Consider the following 27,399-nt stretch of genomic DNA (forward strand, 5'->3'; position numbering starts at 1 on the left):
GGTGATTGGTTTTGAGTTTTTTGTGCTAGTTGATTTCCAGTTTTGGGTCAGAGGTTTTGTCTATCATTTTTTTCTGTCTTCAATTGTTTTGGGGTTGTTTTTGTGTCAGTCTTTGTTGTTAATGGGTCGTTTTGATCCGTTTTGTCATTTTTTTGTAGTTTTTGTCCAATTTATCATTGGTATTATTTGGAAGCAGTCCCAACTGGGAAAAAGGAAAACGATCGAAAGCGTCTCAAGGACTACAACACGAAGCAGCCTGAAGCCGGCGAGCGTACTTGCTGTTCCTACACATCGGTCCGTTTTATTTGTAAGCACTAAAAGAGTTTGCCCACCCCGTCCACCGTTCCCCTCCACTTTGACGGAGCTCGCTCGCTTAGCGACATTGTCGACTGTTGCTAACCGTTAGCCACGTGAGGGACGATGAGTCCGATTTGACCAAAGACGGCAAAATATACCTAGGTGATTGGGTGTGCTGGGCAGGCTTTCCTCGATCCTTGCTAATTGTGACAATGGCTCAAACCCCTTGACCGCTTTTCCCTTGAAGCCCAAATCGAAAACTATAATACAGAATCGGGTGCAGGAATTTCACTGTATGAAATGTTTCAGCCAAGTCAATAAGAATGAATTTGGCTGGTGCGAACCACACCAGTTTTTCTTGTAATATTGTGTTAGTTTTGGTTGTTTTCAGGTCATTTTGGGGTTTTGCTTTTGTGTGCTTTCGTGTTTGTCGCTTGTTTTTCTTTATGTTCATTTCTCTGGGTCGGTTTGGGGTTTTCTGTTGTCATTTGATTTAAGCGAGAATCAAAACCTTCTAGATCACTCGCGGTGGCGCTACCGTTCGAACGTCCGTATTCTCCAGACGGTTCCGGAACGGCATTCAAGGTACGCCTCGGATCGGCGTTCTAGGCCGATTTCAGGAACGCTAAGCGCTTCGATAAAACGATCGGTCGACTGATAACCGAACGAATGACCGAAGGGTGCCGTTAGCGTGCGGCTAAGGACGTAGCGTCGCTCACCGGACATTTTCGTATGGCGCTCGAGACCGAGACCTCGCGTACGTCAGCGTGTCCGGGCCGCGCGATCGCTCTCGACGGCGCGCGCTCCGCGGCGCAACAAAAGGGCCGCTTCTTATTTCCGCCCCGACAATTTTGCAAGGCCAAACGGAATCCTTTCATTAAAGCTCGGCTCTCTTCCCCTTTACGAGCGCCCCCGACCCGATTTCCGGCGCGCTCCTGAAAGCTTCCTACCGTTCCCCCGGCGTTTCGAGTCGCTCCCCGTTGGCTAGCGAGCGCTAAAATTTGACCGCTTCGACGAGCGTACGGTTCTAAAAGCGCCAACCCGATCTGCGATCGTGACCAGGTGGTTTAGGAACAAAAACAACAAACCACTGGGGAAAAAAAAGACCAAAAGAGTTCTAAATCCATGGATGTCTTCTTTCCTTATTTTAAGTGTGTACTCAACTTTAAACATTTGGTCCTTTGAGCCAGAATGAATAAATCAAATAAGTATGGTGAAAGCAAATATCATGTGATAAAACTGCCTGAGGAACTAATGTAAAACGATAGTCTTGGACAGTAGAATCGTGAGAAAAACCATTATTAGACGTTGCAATATCGAAACGTGTCCCTGCCTATTTTTGGTCCTATTTGTGTCATTTCCTTATTTATAACTTCATTTATTTAGTCGTAATTTTAAGGTTTCTTCGTCATTTCAGGAAGTGGCCTCCAAGACGCACTTCATATCAAACTTGTTAGAAGCCATTTGAACCCAATCCAGTGGAAATGTCCTCCCTTTTACGTTGGGTTTTACTCCTCCTCGAGACCCCCCCCCCCCCTCAAATATTTTTTGGGGGGCTAGCATAAGCATCTAGCAGGAAGCAACTCGTTTTTCGTTTTATCGCGTAACCATACGTGGCCTTGGGTATCGTCCTATTAAACTCATAAGAACTGTTTTGAACTAAGACTGTGTAAATTTCCACTTTTTTTGTTTCGACTCACTCGGACCGCCCTTTCAGAATAAGATTTGATTTCTAACATTTTTGTTTTCCTTAGATTTTGGTTCTTTGCACTGATTTTCTGGGATTTTTTTGCCCATTTTCGCTTGGGGGGCTGCATGAGGCCCCACCTCTGCGCAATGATTTTTTTTTTTCTCCACTAGAAAGCGCTAAATAATATACACTGTTAAATATATTTTTGGTCTGTAGTAGTGGGACACTTTAAATATCTATTTTTTTTTTCTAATGACATTTTGGGAATTCATTATTCAGTTAATTTTTTTTGGTATCAGTTTTGTCATTTTTTTTAAAATAATGTCTTAGATGTTTTTCTTCACGTGGTTTTTCTGTGCCTTGGATGTATAATTCTACAAGGGGTATTTCAACTATATTACAATTAGAGTTACATTTCCATGTATAAAATATATATGAACTAGAGCGTTTCCGAAGCAATTTTGAGCGTCTGGGTTCGGCATCTACTTGTTAGCATGCCTTTGGCTCACGGTTCCACATCGTGTAGGTCAGTGACCCACTCGGGCCACCCCATGTCAAATGAATGGGCTCGTTCATTTCAGATAGAAGAAATCGATTTAGAAAAAAATTCCAATGCAAATATCGACGTCGTTTTCTGTAGAATTGATGGCATCGTCAAAGAGCTCAGGCAGGTTGTTATAAAATTTTTATTTGGAAATAAAACAATGTCACCATATCACACGTCATGTGCTCGCGCTATTTTACATACCAGGAAAGGGATTGAGCGGTGAGGGAGGAGGGGGCGGGGCTAACACACGTTATCATGTCTGGGGAAAAAAAGAGGCTAGTGTGGTCAAATCTCCCAAGTGGCCAAACCGTAACAAACGCTAATAGCGAACACGCTTTAGCACCTGAATGAAGTCAGGAAAAAGGGGAGGCTATTGTGGTCAAATCTCCCAAGCGCTACTTTCAAACTTTAGCGGGACCGAATTGGCGTACAGTAACTGTCAAAAACAAGCTTATTATTTAGGTCCCCAACCGGGCTGAGGTAACAAGGCAATCGTGGCTTTCCTTTTATCGTTTTGATCGGAAAAAAAGTCCGCTTTCTGCACAAACACGGCTTAAATGAAATCTGGCTTGTAGTCGTCTTGGAGCAAGATACACCCAAAACACAAACTGAAAATGTCTCCGTGAAATCGTTTTTTATACGTCTCGATCAGAAAATGGGTATTTGTAACTTTTTTTCCCGTATAACTGTCGTCCCCTGCCGGCCAAGTCGCACTTTTAGCGAATGCTTCGAGTGGTCACAAAATAAATCATTTTTATATCTCAAAGGCACCAGAGTATTGGGAATTTTCCAACCCTAACCCGAAAAAGAGAAAAATGGGCGTTTTAAGAATGTCGTCGCGCTGGAATGTCATCTTTTTAATAAGTCCGAATGGATTTGAAGTTTCAGTGACAAAAAAACATACTTTTGGAATCACTTTACTATTTTAATATAATCCGACTTATTCTGACGATTTGGATTTCTTTTTAAGAATGATTTTAATATGACAAAACTCAAACTTAAATGTCTGTTTTGGGGTAAATGAACTCACTGGGATGTGTCTTCAGGAATGATTTCACTATTAATATGACAAAACATTCCTTCATAAAATTCAATTTTAAATAAATATGTTTTCGAATCATTTCTGGAATAATATTTTCTTGAGCGTTGCCCACCCGAAAATAGAAAATAATGGGCGCAAAGTAAGACACCGTTTCCCAGAAAAGTAAAAGATGAAAAAAAGTGGGCAGAACTCTTCAATCCAAAGTGTGTGTCTTCTCTATTCAGAATGGGAAGTTTTGCATAGTAGAGGAAGTAGAATTGAGCGGGGGCTTCTTTGGGGTCCTCGCTCAGGTCCGGTCACATCACCTGGGGTCTGGACGAGGGGCTAGAGGCTGAAACGACGGAAAGAAAAGTCCACAGTAAGCCATTTAAGTAGGCAATATGTGTCTGTAGATATCGATTTGAATCAGAGGTGAGCAAACGACGGCCCACGGGCAGCCCGGAAGGCTTTTCTTTTCCGACCCGTCGAATGAAAACGGTCAAAATATAATGACGGCGTCAATAAAATGCTACTAATAAAAAGTTTTTGGGGCCAAAATGATCCCCTTGTGAGTCCATGGCAAAACTAAATATCAAATGGAGTGATTTAAACAAGGACCTCATATAATTTCGCCTTTATTCTGCTGATGGATAGGTTTGCAGGATTGGCCGTGCCAAATAGGTTCCCGCCTCTGAATTGAAAGGGATCTTGGATATTAATGAGCTTCTCCGCAGTGGCTGAAAAAAATACTCATCATACAAACCTCGCATAAATTCCACACTGCAAATTTAAGGAAACAAACTCAACTTTGTTATTGCACAAGCTGCCATAGATCGTAAACCGCAGGCTCACACGATTGCCTCCTTTTTTTTTTTTATATTTTAGGAAATTCTCAGTAAAGTGACACTGACTGTCAATCTTCACTAAATTGGCATAGACATATATGACAGGACTGTGAATGAAATATTTTCAAAACTCGAATGTACCGACTCAAATTAGGAAGCTTGTACACATACTGAGGCATGCGATGGGGCTTAAGCTCTCCCATCCCTTGCGCACGTGATCATCATAGGAAGGTTTTAAATAATGTCCCATCCTGGAGACCCGGCCTTTTTTTCCGTTTAGGAAGAAATAGACATGTGTATATAATGTTTGATTGTTGAATATAAATTAAATATTATTTCTGTACTTGAATATTTGATGTACGGACACAAAAGAACAGGGACAAAGTGGGCTGTTTTTCTTTTTACAAGTACTTTATTGACACATGAAATGTTGTCATTATATTTGTTAGCCTGCCCTGCTTGAAGCAAAACTAAAGTGATAAGGGTAAAGAGTGAGAAAATATCAAAATGTTAACTTACGAGCACATGCCGGGAAGGACTCGCTCGTTGGCTCCGCCGCGTGGGAACTGCCGTTGTCTAGAAACAAAAGAAAAACACGTCCAATTCCGTTACCGTTTGGGAGAACGGCAACAACGTTAGCTTAGCGTCGTTTTACCCGAGTTGTGTACGAGCGCTTCCTCGTCTCGCGCCGCCGGAAAACCGTTGAGCCGCAGTTCTGCCGAAGGCTGCTGCGGAAAGAAGTTCTCGTGTGAGTTTTTCAAACGATGACAAAAACGAGAAGAAAAATGATTCCGGGAATGGCGAATTGAAATATGATGCGCAATACATTCCACTTTTATACGTTTGCTTCTCATGACATGTCAGGGCAAACGGGATCTACTCGTACACACAAATGTAGCAGTCTTCAATTATTTGAACGGGAGAAATGTGATCCATTCTATATGTGATCTCCATTCAGGAACAAACTAAAGTCGTATAGAGAAGAAATATTCCAATGTTTATCAAAAAAGTCTGACAGAACGGAACCTTTTCAGTACAGGATAATAGTCACTCATATGGAGCCAATTAATCGGTTTTCAGTTCATTGATGTAGAAACAAAGATTGTATTGTGGGGGAATCAACGACTGACAATTAACAATAATATTATTTTCTTTGAAGGGCGGCGACCTGACGCAGGAGCCTCCTGAGGCGACGCAACTGAGACTCCAGCTGCTTGTTGTGGTCCTCCAGGACGGCCATCCTGGCCTCCAGTCGGCCCTTGTGCCGGCGCAGCGACGCCGCCTCGGCCAGGAGGTCGGCTTCGTCGGGACCGGGAGAGCCCGGCCCCCGCTGCTCCTTCAGCTGCTCGTACTCCATTTGCAGATTCCTGGATATGATGAGGTAAGGTTTTAAGTTAGCTCACCTTCCACCCTCATCCTTACATCATAATACATACCCCTAAACCCTCTAACCTCCTTAACCCAAATAGCATAAAATACACCCCCTAAACAGAGATTCAACCTCCAGCCAGGCCATCTTTTTTCACATTAAAATAATTTTGCAGCATACCACCAACCAAAAATGTTGTAGACACTGAACAGTATGTGTAATTACAATTAAATTCATAATATCCCCAGTTTTTACAGCACCAACACTAGACAATGAGAATATTTGCAAAAACCCATTCAAAAATGCTTTATTCAATTTTAATAACATTGGATAGTTTCTCACAGCACACGAGTTGAAAATCACTACCGTACACCATTATACTCATCCTGAGATTCAACTTCTAGCTGCAATTCAACACCTATACCGTAAAATTGATCCCTAAACTTAGCCTCAAATGCTAGCCTCGATTTAACCCCCTTCACCATACAACTCATCCCTAAACCTAGCTTCAACTCCTAGCCTCGATTTAACCCTCTTCACCACACAACATCCCTAAACCTAGCTCCAACTCCTAGCCTCGTTTAAACAACATACAACTCATCCCTAAACCTAGCCTTAACTCCTAGCCTCGATTTAACCCTCTTCACCACACAACTCATCCCTAAACCTAGCTCCAACTCTTAGCCTCGTTTAAACAACATACAACTCATTCCTGAACCTAGCCTCGATTTAACCCTCTTCACCATACAACTCATCCCTAAACCTAGCTTCAACTCCTAGCCTCGATTTAACCCCCTTCACCATACAAATCACCTGCTAGCCTCATCTAAACAAATTACATCTCACCCTAAACTTAGCCTTGATTTAACCCTCTTCACCACACAACTCATCCCTAAACCTAGCTCCAACTCTTAGCCTCGTTTAAACAACATACAACTCATTCCTGAACCTAGCCTCGATTTAACCCCCTTCACCACACAACTCATCCCTAAACCTAGCCTTAACTCCTAGCCTCGATTTAACCCCCTTCACCACACAACTCATCCCTAAACCTAGCTTCAACTCCTAGCTTCGATTTAACCCCCTTCACCACACAACTCATCCCTAAACCTAGCTTCAACTCCTAGCCTCGATTTAACCCCCTTCACCACACAACTCATCCCTAAACCTAGCTCCAACTCTTAGCCTCGTTTAAACAACATACAACTCATTCCTGAACCTAGCCTCGATTTAACCCTCTTCACCACACAACTCATCCCTAAACCTAGCTCCAACTCCTAGCCTCGTTTAAACAACATACAACTCATCCTTAAACCTAGCCTCAACTCCTAACATCGATTTAACCCTCTTCACCATACAACTCATCCCTAAACCTAGCTTCAACTCCTAGCCTCGATTTAACCCCCTTCACCATACAAATCACCTGCTAGCCTCATCTAAACAAATTACATCTCACCCTAAACTTAGCCTTGATTTAACCCTCTTCACCACACAACTCATCCCTAAACCTAGCTCCAACTCTTAGCCTCGTTTAAACAACATACAACTCATTCCTGAACCTAGCCTCGATTTAACCCTCTTCACCACACAACTCATCCCTAAACCTAGCTCCAACTCCTAGCCTCGTTTAAACAACATACAACTCATCCTTAAACCTAGCCTCAACTCCTAACATCGATTTAACCCTCTTCACCATACAACTCATCCCTAAACCTAGCTTCAACTCCTAGCCTCGATTTAACCCCCTTCACCATACAAATCACCTGCTAGCCTCATCTAAACAAATTACATCTCACCCTAAACTTAGCCTTGATTTAACCCTCTTCACCACACAACTCATCCCTAAACCTAGCTCCAACTCTTAGCCTCGTTTAAACAACATACAACTCATTCCTGAACCTAGCCTCGATTTAACCCTCTTCACCACACAACTCATCCCTAAACCTAGCTCCAACTCCTAGCCTCGTTTAAACAACATACAACTCATCCTTAAACCTAGCCTCAACTCCTAACATCGATTTAACCCTCTTCACCATACAACTCATCCCTAAACCTAGCTTCAACTCCTAGCCTCGATTTAACCCCCTTCACCATACAAATCACCTGCTAGCCTCATCTAAACAAATTACATCTCACCCTAAACTTAGCCTTGATTTAACCCTCTTCACCACACAACTCATCCCTAAACCTAGCTCCAACTCTTAGCCTCGTTTAAACAACATACAACTCATTCCTGAACCTAGCCTCGATTTAACCCTCTTCACCACACAACTCATCCCTAAACCTAGCTCCAACTCCTAGCCTCGTTTAAACAACATACAACTCATCCTTAAACCTAGCCTCAACTCCTAACATCGATTTAACCCTCTTCACCATACAACTCATCCCTAAACCTAGCTTCAACTCCTAGCCTCGATTTAACCCCCTTCACCATACAAATCACCTGCTAGCCTCATCTAAACAAATTACATCTCACCCTAAACTTAGCCTTGATTTAACCCTCTTCACCACACAACTCATCCCTAAACCTAGCTCCAACTCTTAGCCTCGTTTAAACAACATACAACTCATTCCTGAACCTAGCCTCGATTTAACCCTCTTCACCACACAACTCATCCCTAAACCTAGCTCCAACTCCTAGCCTCGTTTAAACAACATACAACTCATCCTTAAACCTAGCCTCAACTCCTAACATCGATTTAACCCTCTTCACCATACAACTCATCCCTAAACCTAGCCTCAATTGCTAACCTCAATTTAACCCCCTTCACCATACAAATCACCTGCTAGCCTCATCTAAACAAATTACATCTCACCCTAAACTTAGCCTTGATTTAACCCTCTTCACCACACAACTCATCCCTAAACCTAGCTCCAACTCTTAGCCTCGTTTAAACAACATACAACTCATTCCTGAACCTAGCCTCGATTTAACCCTCTTCACCACACAACTCATTCCTAAACCTAGCTCCGACTCTTAGCCTCGTTTAAACAACATACAACTCATCCCTAAACCTAGCCTTAACTCCTAGCCTCGATTTAACCCTCTTCACCACACAACTCATCCCTAAACCTAGCTTCAACTCCTAGCCTCGATTTAACCCCCTTCACCACACAACTCATCCCTAAACCTAGCTTCAACTCCTAGCTTCGATTTAACCCCCTTCACCACACAACTCATCCCTAAACCTAGCTTCAACTCCTAGCCTCGATTTAACCCCCTTCACCACACAACTCATCCCTAAACCTAGCTCCAACTCCTAGCCTTGTTTAAACAACATACAACTCATCCCTAAACCTAGCTTCAACTCCTAGCCTCGATTTAACCCCCTTCACCACACAACTCATCCCTAAACCTAGCTCCAACTCTTAGCCTCGTTTAAACAACATACAACTCATTCCTGAACCTAGCCTCGATTTAACCCTCTTCACCACACAACTCATCCCTAAACCTAGCTCCAACTCCTAGCCTCGTTTAAACAACATACAACTCATCCTTAAACCTAGCCTCAACTCCTAACATCGATTTAACCCTCTTCACCATACAACTCATCCCTAAACCTAGCTTCAACTCCTAGCCTCGATTTAACCCCCTTCACCATACAAATCACCTGCTAGCCTCATCTAAACAAATTACATCTCACCCTAAACTTAGCCTTGATTTAACCCTCTTCACCACACAACTCATCCCTAAACCTAGCTCCAACTCTTAGCCTCGTTTAAACAACATACAACTCATTCCTGAACCTAGCCTCGATTTAACCCTCTTCACCACACAACTCATTCCTAAACCTAGCTCCGACTCTTAGCCTCGTTTAAACAACATACAACTCATTCCTGAACCTAGCCTCGATTTAACCCTCTTCACCACACAACTCATTCCTAAACCTAGCTCCGACTCTTAGCCTCGTTTAAACAACATACAACTCATCCCTAAACCTAGCCTTAACTCCTAGCCTCGATTTAACCCTCTTCACCACACAACTCATCCCTAAACCTAGCTCCAACTCCTAGCCTTGTTTAAACAACATACAACTCATCCCTAAACCTAGCCTCAATTGCTAACCTCAATTTAACCCCCTTCACCATACAAATCACCTGCTAGCCTCATCTAAACAAATTACATCTCACCCTAAACTTAGCCTTGATTTAACCCTCTTCACCACACAACTCATCCCTAAACCTAGCTCCAACTCTTAGCCTCGTTTAAACAACATACAACTCATTCCTGAACCTAGCCTCGATTTAACCCTCTTCACCACACAACTCATTCCTAAACCTAGCTCCGACTCTTAGCCTCGTTTAAACAACATACAACTCATCCCTAAACCTAGCCTTAACTCCTAGCCTCGATTTAACCCTCTTCACCACACAACTCATCCCTAAACCTAGCTCCAACTCCTAGCCTCGTTTAAACAACATACAACTCATCCCTAGCCTTAACTCCTAGCCTCGATTTAACCCCCTTCACCACACAACTCATCCCTAAACCTAGCTTCAACTCCTAGCCTCGATTTAACCCCCTTCACCACACAACTCATCCCTAAACCTAGCTTCAACTCCTAGCTTCGATTTAACCCCCTTCACCACACAACTCATCCCTAAACCTAGCTTCAACTCCTAGCCTCGATTTAACCCCCTTCACCACACAACTCATCCCTAAACCTAGCTCCAACTCCTAGCCTTGTTTAAACAACATACAACTCATCCCTAAACCTAGCCTCAATTGCTAACCTCGATTTAACCCCCTTCACCATACAAATCACCTGCTAGCCTCATCTAAACAAATTACATCTCACCCTAAACTTAGCCTTGATTTAACCCTCTTCACCATACAACTCATCCCTAAACCTAGCTTCAACTCCTAGCCTCATGTAAACACATTACCCAAAACTTAGCCTCAACTGCTAGCCTCGATTTAACCCCCTTCACCATACAAATCACCTGCTAGCCTCATCTAAACAAATTACATCTCACCCTAAACTTAGCCTTGATTTAACCCTCTTCACCATACAACTCATCCCTAAACCTAGCTTCAACTCCTAGCCTCGTTTAAACAACATACAACTCATCCCTAAACCTAGCCTTAACTCCTAGCCTCGATTTAACCCTCTTCACCACACAACTCATCCCTAAACCTAGCTCCAACTCCTAGCCTCGTTTAAACAACATACAACTCATCCTTAAACCTAGCCTTAACTCCTAGCCTCGATTTAACCCTCTTCACCACACAACTCATCCCTAAACCTAGCTCCAACTCCTAGCCTCGTTTAAACAACATATCCCTAAACCTAGCCTTAACTCCTAGCCTCGATTTAACCCTCTTTACCACACAATTCATCCCTAAACCTAGCTCCAACTCCTAGCCTCGTTTAAACAACATACAACTCATCCCTAAACCTAGCCTTAACTCCTAGCCTCGATTTAACCCCCTTCACCACACAACTCATCCCTAAACCTAGCTCCAACTCTTAGCCTCGTTTAAACAACATACAACTCATTCCTGAACCTAGCCTCGATTTAACCCTCTTCACCACACAACTCATTCCTAAACCTAGCTCCGACTCTTAGCCTCGTTTAAACAACATACAACTCATCCCTAAACCTAGCCTTAACTCCTAGCCTCGATTTAACCCTCTTCACCACACAACTCATCCCTAAACCTAGCTCCAACTCTTAGCCTCGTTTAAACAACATACAACTCATTCCTAAACCTAGCTTCAACTCCTAGCCTCATGTAAACACATTACCCAAAACTTAGCCTCAACTGCTAGCCTCAATTTAACCCCCTTCACCACACAATTCATCCCTAAACCTAGCTCCAACTCCTAGCCTCGTTTAAACAACATACAACTCATCCCTAAACCTAGCCTTAACTCCTAGCCTCGATTTAACCCCCTTCACCATACAAATCACCTGCTAGCCTCATCTAAACAAATTACATCTCACCCTAAACTTAGCCTTGATTTAACCCTCTTCACCACACAACTCATCCCTAAACCTAGCTCCAACTCTTAGCCTCGTTTAAACAACATACAACTCATTCCTGAACCTAGCCTCGATTTAACCCTCTTCACCACACAACTCATTCCTAAACCTAGCTCCAACTCTTAGCCTCGTTTAAACAACATACAACTCATCCCTAAACCTAGCCTCAATTGCTAACCTCAATTTAACCCCCTTCACCATACAAATCACCTGCTAGCCTCATCTAAACAAATTACATCTCACCCTAAACTTAGCCTTGATTTAACCCTCTTCACCATACAACTCATCCCTAAACCTAGCTTCAACTCCTAGCCTCGTTTAAACAACATACAACTCATCCCTAAACCTAGCCTTAACTCCTAGCCTCGATTTAACCCTCTTCACCACACAACTCATCCCTAAACCTAGCTCCAACTCCTAGCCTCGTTTAAACAACATACAACTCATCCTTAAACCTAGCCTTAACTCCTAGCCTCGATTTAACCCTCTTCACCACACAACTCATCCCTAAACCTAGCTCCAACTCCTAGCCTCGTTTAAACAACATACAACTCATCCCTAAACCTAGCCTTAACTCCTAGCCTCGATTTAACCCTCTTTACCACACAATTCATCCCTAAACCTAGCTCCAACTCCTAGCCTCGTTTAAACAACATACAACTCATCCCTAAACCTAGCCTTAACTCCTAGCCTCGATTTAACCCCCTTCACCACACAACTCATCCCTAAACCTAGCTCCAACTCTTAGCCTCGTTTAAACAACATACAACTCATTCCTGAACCTAGCCTCGATTTAACCCTCTTCACCACACAACTCATTCCTAAACCTAGCTCCGACTCTTAGCCTCGTTTAAACAACATACAACTCATCCCTAAACCTAGCCTTAACTCCTAGCGTCGATTTAACCCTCTTCACCACACAACTCATCCCTAAACCTAGCTCCAACTCTTAGCCTCGTTTAAACAACATACAACTCATTCCTAAACCTAGCTTCAACTCCTAGCCTCATGTAAACACATTACCCAAAACTTAGCCTCAACTGCTAGCCTCAATTTAACCCCCTTCACCACACAATTCATCCCTAAACCTAGCTCCAACTCCTAGCCTCGTTTAAACAACATACAACTCATCCCTAAACCTAGCCTTAACTCCTAGCCTCAATTTAACCCCCTTCACCACACAATTCATCCCTAAACCTAGCTCCAACTCCTAGCCTCGTTTAAACAACATACAACTCATCCTTAAACCTAGCCTTAACTCCTAGCCTCGATTTAACCCTCTTCACCACACAACTCATCCCTAAACCTAGCTCCAACTCCTAGCCTCGTTTAAACAACATACAACTCATCCCTAAACCTAGCCTTAACTCCTAGCCTCGATTTAACCCTCTTTACCACACAATTCATCCCTAAACCTAGCTCCAACTCCTAGCCTCGTTTAAACAACATACAACTCATCCCTAAACCTAGCCTTAACTCCTAGCCTCGATTTAACCCCCTTCACCACACAACTCATCCCTAAACCTAGCTCCAACTCTTAGCCTCGTTTAAACAACATACAACTCATTCCTGAACCTAGCCTCGATTTAACCCTCTTCACCACACAACTCATTCCTAAACCTAGCTCCGACTCTTAGCCTCGTTTAAACAACATACAACTCATCCCTAAACCTAGCCTTAACTCCTAGCCTCGATTTAACCCTCTTCACCACACAACTCATCCCTAAACCTAGCTCCAACTCTTAGCCTCGTTTAAACAACATACAACTCATTCCTAAACCTAGCTTCAACTCCTAGCCTCATGTAAACACATTACCCAAAACTTAGCCTCAACTGCTAGCCTCAATTTAACCCCCTTCACCACACAATTCATCCCTAAACCTAGCTCCAACTCCTAGCCTCGTTTAAACAACATACAACTCATCCCTAAACCTAGCCTTAACTCCTAGCCTCGATTTAACCCCCTTCACCATACAAATCACCTGCTAGCCTCATCTAAACAAATTACATCTCACCCTAAACTTAGCCTTGATTTAACCCTCTTCACCATACAACTCATCCCTAAACCTAGCTTCAACTCCTAGCCTCGTTTAAACAACATACAACTCATCCCTAAACCTAGCCTTAACTCCTAGCCTCGATTTAACCCTCTTCACCACACAACTCATCCCTAAACCTAGCTCCAACTCCTAGCCTCGTTTAAACAACATACAACTCATCCCTAAACCTAGCCTTAACTCCTAGCCTCGATTTAACCCTCTTCACCACACAACTCATCCCTAAACCTAGCTCCAACTCCTAGCCTCGTTTAAACAACATACAACTCATCCCTAAACCTAGCCTTAACTCCTAGCCTCGATTTAACCCTCTTCACCACACAACTCATCCCTAAACCTAGCTCCAACTCCTAGCCTCGTTTAAACAACATACAACTCATCCCTAAACCTAGCCTTAACTCCTAGCCTCGATTTAACCCTCTTCACCACACAACTCATCCCTAAACCTAGCTCCAACTCCTAGCCTCGTTTAAACAACATACAACTCATCCCTAAACCTAGCCTTAACTCCTAGCCTCGATTTAACCCTCTTCACCACACAACTCATCCCTAAACCTAGCTCCAACTCCTAGCCTCGTTTAAACAACATACAACTCATCCCTAAACCTAGCCTTAACTCCTAGCCTCGATTTAACCCCCTTCACCACACAACTCATCCCTAAACCTAGCTCCAACTCTTAGCCTCGTTTAAACAACATACAACTCATTCCTGAACCTAGCCTCGATTTAACCCTCTTCACCACACAACTCATTCCTAAACCTAGCTCCGACTCTTAGCCTCGTTTAAACAACATACAACTCATCCCTAAACCTAGCCTTAACTCCTAGCCTCGATTTAACCCTCTTCACCACACAACTCATCCCTAAACCTAGCTCCAACTCTTAGCCTCGTTTAAACAACATACAACTCATTCCTAAACCTAGCTTCAACTCCTAGCCTCATGTAAACACATTACCCAAAACTTAGCCTCAACTGCTAGCCTCAATTTAACCCCCTTCACCACACAATTCATCCCTAAACCTAGCTCCAACTCCTAGCCTCGTTTAAACAACATACAACTCATCCCTAAACCTAGCCTTAACTCCTAGCCTCGATTTAACCCCCTTCACCATACAAATCACCTGCTAGCCTCATCTAAACAAATTACATCTCACCCTAAACTTAGCCTTGATTTAACCCTCTTCACCATACAACTCATCCCTAAACCTAGCTTCAACTCCTAGCCTCGTTTAAACAACATACAACTCATCCCTAAACCTAGCCTTAACTCCTAGCCTCGATTTAACCCTCTTCACCACACAACTCATCCCTAAACCTAGCTCCAACTCCTAGCCTCGTTTAAACAACATACAACTCATCCCTAAACCTAGCCTTAACTCCTAGCCTCGATTTAACCCTCTTCACCACACAACTCATCCCTAAACCTAGCTCCAACTCCTAGCCTCGTTTAAACAACATACAACTCATCCCTAAACCTAGCCTTAACTCCTAGCCTCGATTTAACCCTCTTCACCACACAACTCATCCCTAAACCTAGCTCCAACTCCTAGCCTCGTTTAAACAACATACAACTCATCCCTAAACCTAGCCTTAACTCCTAGCCTCGATTTAACCCTCTTCACCACACAACTCATCCCTAAACCTAGCTCCAACTCCTAGCCTCGTTTAAACAACATACAACTCATCCCTAAACCTAGCCTTAACTCCTAGCCTCGATTTAACCCTCTTCACCACACAACTCATCCCTAAACCTAGCTCCAACTCCTAGCCTCGTTTAAACAACATACAACTCATCCCTAAACCTAGCCTTAACTCCTAGCCTCGATTTAACCCTCTTTACCACACAACTCATCCCTAAACCCAGCTTCAACTCCTAGCCTCGTTTAAACAACATACAACTCATTCCTAAACCTAGCCTCAACTGCTAGCCTCAATTGAACCGCTCAACCTTCACCTCCTAGACGTAGACTTAACCCTTAATACCATACAACTTACTCCTAACACCACCTAGTCTCAATTGAACCCCTACACCATCATCCCTAACCCAAACATACTCCATTCAGCTCTGATTCAACCCTAACCCAAACTCCTTAACCCTTATCTGAAAGACATTTAGGTGGAACTCTGACCTCTGCTCTTCCTCCAAGCGCCGGACGGCCTTCTCCAGCTCGCCGCGCTCCTCTCTCTCCACGGCCTCCAGGATCTGGGCGGGGCTCTGGGGCCAGGTCCCGCCCCCCAGCGTCTGGCAGTACTGCAGGATCAGAGCGTGCTCTTCGTCTCTGAAAAATACATGGATAGATAATTCGGTCTACTGAATAAAATAAAAAAGGCAAGACTGACAACCCATTGGAGCAGCTTTAATTATTTCTTTTTTGGCTACACCTCGTTGCACAAGGATCTGCAGGTTTCATATGGCTTCAAATGACCCACAATTTTTCTTATTTTAAGGATTTTCAAATGTATACGCGGTAAAATGGGTGAATTGAAATATGAAAAACATTTCTAGCGAATAGTAAAGGCCGTTTTGATATATTCAACGTTAATCGAGTAGAATGAGTGGGGGGGGGGAATCTTAATGCAACCAATAGAAATGGCAATTCGTCATACCATTAAAAAATATAAAGGTTAGGGTTTTTCAAGGAAAGCGCCTCGCGGTTCACCCCGAGTGAGTGCGGGTCAAAGAGAGAAGTTTGCGATCCTTGACGAATTGAGAGGTCCTCGCGGTTCCAAATTCGAGAAATTAATTTGCAATCCTTTTACTTTGAACCGGTTTTCCCTTTCTTAAAGAGCAACATCGTTAAACCGAGAGATAAAGCTCGGCCGCGCGAAAGAAACAGCCCCGAAAGCCAATTATCGACACATAAAAGCACTTGGACCCGTTAATGAGTTGTTCTTTCCGCATGCAAAACATTCAACGGGCTGTTTTATGAAGGCTTTTGTGGAAAACAGAATGCGGTTGTTTTTTTTGCATGTCTTCATCACTCTGTCCGACGTTCCACCGCTCAAAATTCGTGAAGAAAAATCAGCAGGGGAGGGGCTTTAACACCACCTCCTCTTTTTCTGCTCATTTCATTCTATGGTGCAGTTCATTTTCTGTCTTATCATAAGCACCCGATTATAAAGGCCTACTTTTGAATTCCTGGCATTTTCGTTTTAGGTGCGCCTTAAAGAGACAGTTCATTATTGAGAACGTCCTACCGGTAAAAAAAAAACCCCGATTCATTTAAATATGACGCAAAAATTCACCAATAAACATGCTCTTAGGTTGAAGAATGAGCATTTATTTTATACAGAATGAGCCCTACTTAAAGGGAGCTGACCATTGTCAGCCGTCTTGCTGCTACAGGTACCCCAAAACGGTGCATTCATGGTCATTTTGCTCTCCCCAGTTTGTATTCCTTCTTGTGACAACGAGAGGTCAAATAATACACACTGTCCCTTTAAGATCAGATCATTCTTAAAAAGCAATTTTAGATTCCTCTTGTAGCATTAAAAGTGAAAATCCAGTGTGAATCGTGTATTTAGCAAAGCTATAAATATTTCTAAAATTTGCATTTTTTAATTGATCAAAACATTATCCTTTTAGATGTGGGGCAAAATGGCCAATATATTTGTCAATCTGAATAAGACGTGTGGAAATATTTTGGCGAAAAAAAACCCCTGATTATAGATGATCCAAGTTTTTTTGCATGGTCCATAATTGATTCGTAATGCATGCACCTGTCCTGTAGGGGCGATAACGCTTCAAAAGATAATGCCATACAAACTCATGCCAGCCGTCATTAATCACAAGGGACGAAGAAAGGTAATGGCGAGCCACTAGAGAGCTGTGTTGGTGGCATTTTTAAGCAGAGTAACATTTACAAGCCCTTCTCCATCCTCAAATACACAACATTAAAATTCAAGCATTTTTAAGGATTTCAAGCACACCTACCAACCCTGACACACATCTTTCCTAGACTAAATAAAGCGCTTGGTAGAAAAAAATGTACTCACATGCTTCCTGAGGCGGAGCTGCTGTCGGTAGGCAGCGAACCGTTGGACTGCTCCATTTGGGCCAACCTGGGGGACCACGTCACGTTATTAGGCAATGTTTGAGCGCTACAACAAATATTTGGATTTAAAATATACATGACTTTAAAAGCGTATTGGCTCGAACAAAGCTGTCGCCTCCATTAGATTTAAATGTCAGGCAAAATTTCTCTTTGAATGTTAGTGCGTCATCGACATACTGCCATGATATGTCAGGTCTGCTTTGCAAAATATGCAAGTCATCTTTTTATTCACAGTTTCCAGGTTAGAGTCCAAGCTCCCAATCAGAACAGAATCCACTACAAAATCCTTTTCTACACCTACATGGCCATTAACGACCTTGCCCCTCTTCGACCTCCTTCACACTGCCACGCCATCCCGCGCTCTCAGATCATTCTCCTCCCTCCATCGGAAGCAGAGCATTCAGCCACTCTACCCCCCGGCTCTGGAACTCATTGCCGCCTGACTTTCGGAAATCTGCCACTTTGTCCACCTTCAAATATGGTCTCAAATCGCCTCTTGATCATCTGCCTTACATACTGCCCCCTATTAAGTCTATGTTTTTATTACTTGCTTGTTTCAATATTGTTGTTACTATATGTATGGGCGTCTTGATAGGTGTAAAGTAAAATGTATTATTATTATTAAACACTCAAACTTTAAAAAAGTTCTGGTACACAAAGTTGATGTTGACGCCACTACTCCAGACAGACGCTATTGTGATATTATTATCAAGATGCCTCACTGATTCTTCTAATTAACAATGCATTCACTAAAAACATGAGTGTTACAGAGTCCTTATAGTTGATTAAAGTCTCATCTTCTTGTGATCTACTCAGCCCAATCAAACATTTGCTTGAGGGGTAAAGCGACATTCCTCTCTGTCTTTCCTTCCCCCAACAATTCTGTGACTGAGAATTAAAAAGAAGTGTTGTTGAAGTTTTGGTCAGATGAGAAATGAGCCCTGAACTGACTACATCTCCTCATGTCTCTTATTGTGGGTTTTATTCAGAGATGCGAGGCGATAGACCCAACACTCTGTTGGAAAAACGCGCGCGGCGACAATAGACGAGAATTCGATTCGTCGTCGACGCTGCCGACCGCTTGTTGCAGCCCTCGTGCGCCCGGGGAAACTCACCTGCTGGCGAAGTGTTCGATCCTGGAGTGCGTGTCGTCGCGGAACAGGTGAGGCGACTGGGACAGCCTAGGGACAAAAAGCAAACGGGTTCGGACCGGACGGACAACGAGGCGCTCGGAGCGAGGAAAAGCCGAAAAGAGGGGCCGAGCCGCATGCGATCCGGGCGCGGTTTAGATTTTTAGTCCGGGTGAGAAAAAGGAAAAAAGCGGGACGGACCGCGCGTGCTCTGTTATAAAAAATATACGAAAGGAGCATTCCGGCGCCGGTGGGTACTCACTCGTACTGCTCCGGGCACATGCTGATGAGCGTGACGGGACTGGAAAAGGAAGGGGGGATGGGAGAGTACCAGAAAAAAGGTTTGGGTCAAACCCCTGAGGTGGGAGCCCCGAAAAACGCAGAAAGGAATGAAAGTATCTGTACCCGACCCTATTAACTCTGACACCCAAATGCACCTTTTCAGGTAAGCTCATCCAAGACCCCCCTCACCTGATCCCCCTTTCTCCTCTCTTTTTACGACCGACTTTTATTCTGTGAAGGGCAACTTCGAGAGGCTCTTCAAAATAAAACACATTTCTAGGACTCCTCTCGAACCCCGGCACTACGAAAGCGTGATGTCGCTATCACCGGATTAAAGGGCCCCTGCGCTGCGTTTTCCCATTTTCTCCTTTTCTACCTCGGCGCCCGGCAGAACAGGGAGAATAATGGAGCTGCCAGACGCCGCAAAATCCAAAGCCAAAAACGGAGAAGGAAGGCTGCCGAGCCGCCGGTTTGTGAGGAAATGGCCAGATGTTCCGGAAAGAAAACAGGTTGTCGTACTTGCTGCGGAAAGACATAAAATCTGGGAAAGATCGAGTTTCTCTTTTCCTCCTCGACTATCTCTATATCGCCTTAAAGCAGGGCTGTGTCAAACTCATTTGAGCCAGGGGCCACAAGCTAAAGAAATTCATGGGGGCAGGACTATCCATCTGTCTAGGAATAAAGGGTTGAAAAGAAAAATACTGAGAGCACAAAGGAGAAAGGGAAAAATCAAAAGAATGAGAGACGAGAAAAAGTGAGCAAGAGTGAGAAAGAGCGACAGAGTGAAAGGGAGACAGAGAAAGAAATACTACTACTCCAGCTCATTTTTCTCTTGTGCTTCTCTTTGTGTCATCTTGCGGGCCAGATTCAAACCCTTGGCTGCCTGTGCCATAAAGGGACGATGCATAATAATTAGTACTAGTGGTGCAAAAAAAAAAAAAAAAAAAAAAAGAAAACCATGGATTTGAATACGAGGCAAAAAGACATGAACCATCATACTGATGTTCATTCTTAAAACTATTCTTTTGTGAAGAAATGTAGTTTCCATTTTACCGAGTCATCGCCAGCCTGTTTTTCTGGAATATTGCTACTCCGCTGTGCTCTCGGCAGTGGTTTTTGTTCGCATGAGAAAATACAGTGCGCAAATACTACACACTGTCCCTTGAAGTTTCATATTCAGGAGGGGCCTCAAACGATCCTCTTGAAACCCCCAAAATAAAAGGATACAGATTGAAACTCAACAAAATGAATTCACCTCATTCCACACCATAGAGTGAAAAAAGTAAAACATTAAAAAAAGGTAGATATTTTTCCTTCGGACGAGAGGCCGTAACTCACGTTTCCATGTTGTCGCCCTCCAGGACGGTCTGCACGGGCAAGTAGCCCAAACGAGGGTGCTTGGCAAAATATTTCTTGGATCGGAATTTGTTCTTCAGCACTTTGGTGAAATCTCGCATGTCCTCGCCCGACGTCGTCTGCCGCGGAGACAAATCCGAGCACTTTTAAAGCAATTTCGAAGCCGCTTTTCCAGTATCATAAAATAGGTGTCGGTACCGAGTCACCGGTCACTGAAATACGTCATTAACTACATATCACTTGAAAGTTCAAATTCATCACGATACCCCAAGTCACATTCAGGAGAATCCAGAGAGTCTGACCGTGTAAATATTTACACCAAAACACATAATAATGCCCACGAATGGAGAAAAAAAAAAAAAAAACGCCTAAAATCATTTCTGCTTCGTTGGTAGTTCTGAGTAGTAATCTGTTTCGCTCCATAAGTTTCCTTTAAAATGTAAGAGACTCTTACAATGATTCCAAGTACGGTCGATAGCCTCTATCCTTGTGATTGAAGCCAACAGAAGACTTTTTACACAGCCCTCATTAGTTTTTACGGGCCTGTCGCGATAAAAAAACAAGATGGCCTTTTCCGGCTTCGAAAATCTTTAGACAATAGTGACCGATTCAAATGTGGATCGACACATAGTTTAGCCAACGAAATCCCCAACAATTTTTCGAGGCGTATTCCGAATCAGAGCCAAAAAGGTTCTCACCGGCGTGCAGTACTCCACCATGGGGTAGTTGAGCTTGTGTCCTTTGGCGGTTCGGCCCGAGAAAAAGCAACTCTGGCAAACGTCGTAGTTGAAATGCTTCAGGCTGCGATACCTGAAAAGACACGAAAACAAGAAAAAAGGAAAACCAATGAAAATGTTATGGACGGATTGAAAAAAAGATGGAGGATTCTAGAATTGAAACAATAAAAATCTTCAAGGTCTTGGTCAATCAACTTGACAAATAAGACTGCATACAATTGAACGCTATACACCTGCAAATCTGGATTAGAGATAGAGAGATAGAAAAAGATAGATAGAGAGAGAGTTCGAGTTAGAGAGATAGAAAGAGAGAGAAAGAGAGAGATAGAGAGATGGAACAAGTGAGAGAGAATGAGATGAATAGAGTGAGAAACAGAAAAAGAGAGAGAGAAAGAGAGATAAAGAAAGAGATAAAGAGAGAAAGAGGAAGTGAGAGATAAAGGAAAGAGAGAGAGAGATAGAAAGAGAGAGAGATAGAAAGAAAGAGAGAGAGAGAGAGAGAGACTTTATTCATCCCCATAGGGAAATTCACACATTACTCCACCTTATCGAAAAATCATATTAAGAATCCATTTGATTTTATGCGTCTCATTTTCTTCCCATCCATCTACAGGGAGTGCAGAATTATTAGGCAAGTTGTATTTTTGAGGATGAATTTTATTATTGAACAACAACCATGTTCTTAATGAACCCAAAAGTCTCATTAATATCAAAGCTGAATATTTTGGAAGTTGGAGTGGGGCTTTTTTAGTTTTAGCTATTTTAGGAGGATATCTGTGTGTGCAGGTGACTATTACTGTGCATTTTATTATTATTTTAATTATTAGGCAACTTAACAAAAAACAAATGTATACCCATTTCAATTATTTATTTTCACCAGGGAAACCAATATAACAGCTCAACATTCACAAACATACATTTCTGACATTCAAAAACAAAACAAAAACAAATCAGTGACCAATATAGCCACCTTTCTTTGCAAGGACACTCAAAAGCCTGCCATCCATGGATTCTGTCAGTGCTTTGATCTGTTCACGATCAACATTGCGTGCAGCAGCAACCACAGCCTCCCAGACACTGTTCAGAGAGGTGTACTGTTTTCCCTCCTTGTAAATCTCACATTTGATGAGGGACCACAGGTTCTCTATGGGGTTCAGATCAGGTGAACAAGGAGGCCATGTCATTAGTTTTTCCTCTTTTAGACCCTTTCTTGCCAGCCACGCTGTGGAGTACTTGGATGCGTGTGATGGAGCGTTGTCCTGCATGAAAATCATGTTTTTCTTGAAGGATGCGGACTTCTTCCTGTACCACTGCTTGAAGAAGGTGTCTTCCAGAAACTGGCAGTAGGACTGGGAGTTGAGCTTGAGTCCATCCTTAACCCGAAAAGGCCCCACAAGCTCATCTTTGATGATACCAGCCCATACCAGTACCCCACCTCCACCTTGCTGGCGTCTGAGGCGGACTGGAGCTCTCTGCCCTTTACCGATCCAGCCACGGGCCCATCCATCTGGCCCATCAAGACTCACTCTCATTTCATCAGTCCATAAAACCTTAGAAAGATTTTTCTTGGCCCAGTCTTGACGTTTCAGCTTGTGTGTCTTGTTCAGTGGTGGTCGTTTTTCAGCCTTTCTTACCTTGGCCATGTCTCTGAGTATTGCACACCTTGTGCTTTGGGGCACTCCAGTGATGTTGCAGCTCTGAAATATGGCAAAACTGGTGGCAAGTGGCATCTTGGCAGTTGTACGCTTGACTTTTCTCAGTTCACGGGCAGTTATTTTGCGCCTTGGTTTTTCTACACGCTTCTTGCGAACCTGTTGACTATTTTGAATGTAACGCTTGATTGTTCGATGATCACGCTTCAGAAGCTTGGCAATTTTAAGAGTGCTGCATCCCTCTGCAAGATATCTCACTATTTTTGACTTTTCAGAGCCTGTCAAGTCCCTCTTATGACCCATTTTGCCAAAGGAAAGGAAGTTGCCTAATAATTATGCACACCTGATATAGGGTGTTGATGTCATTAGACCACACCCCTTATCATTACAGAGATGCACATCACCTGATATGCTTAATTGGTAGTAGGCTTTCGAGCCTATACAGCTTGGAGTAAAACAACATGCATAAAGAGGATGATGTGGTCAAAATACTCATTTGCCTAATAATTCTGCACTCCCTGTATATATCCTGCTAGGGAGAGGTGACTACAGTCAAGAACACACTCGTGCTACTTCGCTCCTCCCAACCTGACACTGAGCATCAAGCCCACAGCACAAAAAGACCCCAGTTACTGTGCCGTGCGACCCCAAATCGGCATACACTGGTTTACCCCCTTTGCATCATATGCACCCATATCAGTCATTCTTAACTGTCCTTCACCATTCACATCCATCCCATTTTCTATCCAAAAAATATGAATATCAAAAAAAGCAAACCCACTTTTCAGACATTTATTTGTTTCAATCTTTGCATATAATAAAAATTCCCAATGCGAAAATGACATAATATATACTTAAGAACCTGCCCATCGTGTAGAGTCAACATGTCATCATGATGAAACAGTCACTAAAAAGTTGATACTTTCGTATCAATTTTGTATATCGATGCAAAGTTCAATATATATTTAAATTCCCTTTTCACTGGACTAAAGTGGTACTACAACTCTCGGCGTCACAACATAATTGTGCGCACTCTTATTTGCATTTAACCTAAATTGTGGTCGATAAATCAGGCGATAAGACCAATCCGTCTAATGAGTCGTCGAGGCTTTTATTCGTCCGTGATATCGATGAGTTATTGCGGCCGTAAAAACATCGTCCGCAGACTGTCGTGAAATACGATTTTAAATGGCAAAACAACACACTGTCGCCTTTGCGTACCCAGGAATACTCCTACCTCGTACATAGTTGGAATCAGGTATGAAAAAGAGAAAGGTGGAGGAAAATTTAGCCTCGATGTCAACTTGTCCTCTTCAACGCCTCCTTTTGGAAACACTTAGACCTACCCCTAGAAAATGTGTCATATTCTATAGCTTCTAGATAACCTTGATTTTTTTGTTGACAACATCGGTTCATTATTTGTTATTGCAACATCAATTGCAGCCTGGACATCCTGGAAGGGGGATGACCTCATGTGCGCTCCCTTCTCAAGGTTTCTTCATTTTCCTCATGTTGAGGTTTTTCAGTTTTTCCTTGCCCTCATGTAGGTTTTGGATCAGGGGATGGTGTCATAATAGTCGGTAGTTTGCAATAGTCTGTGCAGCCCTTTGAGACTGTTCCTTTTCAAGGTTTCTTCATTTTCCTCATGTTGAGGTTTTTGAGTTTTCCCTTGCCCTCATGTGGGTTTTAGATCAGGGGATGATGTCATAATAGTCTGTGTAACCCTTTGAGACTCCTTGTGATTAAGGGCCAAACTAATAAATATGACTTGACTAATATACAAAGTTTTGTTTTTCAGATTGTGGTCGAATTTGACAAAGTACCAGGTAAGCTATCGTCTCACCTGTTTTTCAGGCATTTGTTTGTGAAATCAAACTCGGGCGAGAATAGAAACCTTCTACTACTGTGTGTTCCGACTCGGATGACTCAAAGTTAGTAGACTTTGCAGTGATGATTTCAGTTTTTGGGTGTTCCCTTTCTAAAGAGACCTAAAACTGTCTATGTTCTCCAAAGACCAGCATTCAATTGAATTTGGCTACATCCCAGATTAAGATTTCAGGACAATTGTACAGGAACGTTAAGGCTTCAAACCAAAAGACAAGCAGCAGTTCCCATCCTGTAAAGCAGGAGTGTCAAACTGAATTATACAGAGGGCCAGAACTCAAACCACACCTTTGGTCGCGGGCTGAACAGGATAAATATTAATTGAATACACTTTTCTTTTTAAAAATAAGTCAATAAATATAGAATTTAAAATAGTCATGAATATTATTCCAGAATAAACAAACTTAAACATTAAATGAATTAAAAATCGTTGCTCCCCATAAAACTATCTCAAAACTATAAAAATGAAAATATGAAAGAACGGAAAATAGAAATAAAATGTGTGCTTTTCACTTTGGGAATTTGCTTTGGTGAAAAACATCTTCATATTCTTCTTGAACTCTTCAACTTTCTGTATCTTTTCTCCGGATTCAAGGTTTTTCAGCTTACTCTGAAGTTTTGTCTTGTCGTGCCGTTTTACATGAAATTTCTTCATGACGGCCACAAATAAGACACACGGGTTTACCGGCAATGTCAGTTCACATCATTTTCTCGGCCATTGTGGTTTTTAGTATCTGAGTATAGTTTGAAAGTTATCGGGGTTTCATAGACCCGGGCCATTATAGTAGATGTATATAAAAGGATTTCGCGGGCCGGATATAATTGTACGCCGGGCCGAATGTGGCCCGCGGGCCGTATGTTTGACACGTGTGCTGTAAAGCAATCCAAAAAGAAGGCAGCTTTTTTGTCGCGTTTCCGAGACAAAAGGACGCCTCGGATGAGGTCTGACAGGGTGTCAGACCACGGCAGAGAACACCTCCATCCTTCCTCCCTGAAAGCCATTTAACGCCTTCTCCCCGAAAAAAAATGACAGACACAATGGCCGCCGTCCTTTAGGGCTTTCCTCGGAGGCGGCGCGTCTGACGGATGAGCTCTCGACAGATTTGCGCATTTTCCGGGCGAGAAGGCGCACCGAAAACCACAAATTGGTCAGAAATGGTTGGTCAAAACAACACAGGTTGCCTTGGCAACGCGGCTTTTAAGTCCTTGTGGAACTTGCACCAAGTTAAGTGAAGTCGGGCAAGTTTTTTGAGAAGCGGCTCTTTCAGCTCAGCTCCATCAAACGGCTGCTTCAATCTATGTATTAACAATTAGTATGTGACATGATGCCTGAGATTACTTGGAGAGGGAGGGGGTTGGTTGGAAAGGAAAAAGAAAAAAAGGAAAAAGAAAAAAGAAGTAAAAAGGCTAGAAAAAAGAAATGAAGAGAGATGCGAAAAAATTAAAAAGGGCAAAGGGAGGGATGAAAAAGTAAGAAGAAAAAGAAGTAAAAAGCTCAGAAAAAGGAAAAAAAATATAAAAGGAAATACAGGAAAAAAGAAGAGAAAAAGAAGAAAAAAGCTCGCAAAAAACAAAAACTAAATGTAAGATTTTTTTAAAGCAGGAAAAAAGTCATTCAAATCATTTCCAAATCTATCTAAATCTAAGTCATTCGCGTTACCAACATTGTCAATCGGGCGCTCGTCTTGGGATCAAGAGGTCGCAGGTTGGATTCCCGGCTCCTCCGTGTTATATGTCGAAATGTCCTTGGGCAAGATACTGAATCCCTAATACCCCCGATAGCGGATAGTTGCCTTGCATCCTTGCATGGCTGACACTGCTATTGGTGTGTGCTTGTGTGTGTGAATGGGTAAGTGTGAAGCACATTGTAAAGCGCTTTGGGAGCTCTTCATTGACTTAAAATAGAAATGCAGACCATATACCATTTGTATACTGCAGAATACGACGGATGAGGTTGGAAATTTGGTGGTATTTATGAGTGATCCTTACTACACGAGGTCTTACAGCAGCGGCCACAAACCTTCTCAGCAAAAACCATAAAAGCAGAAATATTTGGATTTTTTCCCTTTTCCTAAATTTGAAGAGCCACTTCAATAAAGCCGCTCTCCTAACAAAAGCTCATTTGATGTCACCGTGTGACGTTTGATCAAATCTAGGAAACAATAATTGCGCCGGAGTCCGTGTCCCGCACCAATATCACAATACCGCTTAAATCGAGTCTCTCTCCTGTCAAGGCCGTCATCAAATACCGCATATGAGGATACGAACGTATTCAGCCTCAGTGCAGACGGCGCTGGGCAAGGAGGAAGGGTGCCAGTCCCTATGTATAGCTCTGTCCAGCCAATCCAAGTGCTTTGCTAGAGCTTTTAGGTCAAAAGTTTGTTTGCAGTTTGTTTGTTCTGTGGCTTTCCATCATAAAGTGTCAACATAGATCGCCGAATGAGCTTCCAGATAAAGGATTATTTAGCGATATAACAGCCACAACGGG

The 27,399-nt window shown here is 42.8% G+C and overlaps 1 protein-coding gene and 1 long non-coding RNA gene across 2 annotated transcripts in view; one reads left to right on the forward strand and one right to left on the reverse strand.

Moving 5' to 3' along the window:
* Positions 1–16,171, forward strand: part of LOC148345914 (uncharacterized) — a 37,621-nt gene extending 21,450 nt beyond the window's left edge. The window contains exons 2-3 of the long non-coding RNA XR_015848201.1: positions 5,560–5,781; positions 15,924–16,171. This is a non-coding gene — a long non-coding RNA (uncharacterized LOC148345914). The remainder of the gene's footprint in view (positions 1–5,559; positions 5,782–15,923) is intronic.
* The window catches only part of utrn (utrophin), a 138,944-nt gene continuing 115,037 nt past the window's right edge, over positions 3,493–27,399 (reverse strand). Inside the window, exons 68-77 of the mRNA XM_088324441.1 lie at positions 21,337–21,448; positions 20,621–20,757; positions 19,263–19,301; positions 18,986–19,051; positions 17,812–17,877; positions 15,945–16,094; positions 5,569–5,767; positions 5,056–5,125; positions 4,920–4,976; positions 3,493–3,907 (exon numbers count right to left, since the gene is read on the reverse strand). Of these exons, the coding sequence (XP_088180567.1) occupies positions 3,873–3,907; positions 4,920–4,976; positions 5,056–5,125; positions 5,569–5,767; positions 15,945–16,094; positions 17,812–17,877; positions 18,986–19,051; positions 19,263–19,301; positions 20,621–20,757; positions 21,337–21,448 (931 nt within the window). The 3' untranslated portion in view covers positions 3,493–3,872. The remainder of the gene's footprint in view (positions 3,908–4,919; positions 4,977–5,055; positions 5,126–5,568; positions 5,768–15,944; positions 16,095–17,811; positions 17,878–18,985; positions 19,052–19,262; positions 19,302–20,620; positions 20,758–21,336; positions 21,449–27,399) is intronic.

Source organism: Urocampus carinirostris, chromosome 20 (assembly GCF_059441175.1).
Source record: "Urocampus carinirostris isolate Australia breed hairy pipefish chromosome 20, RoL_Ucar_1.0, whole genome shotgun sequence".
NCBI classification, from domain to species: Eukaryota; Metazoa; Chordata; class Actinopteri; order Syngnathiformes; family Syngnathidae; genus Urocampus; species Urocampus carinirostris.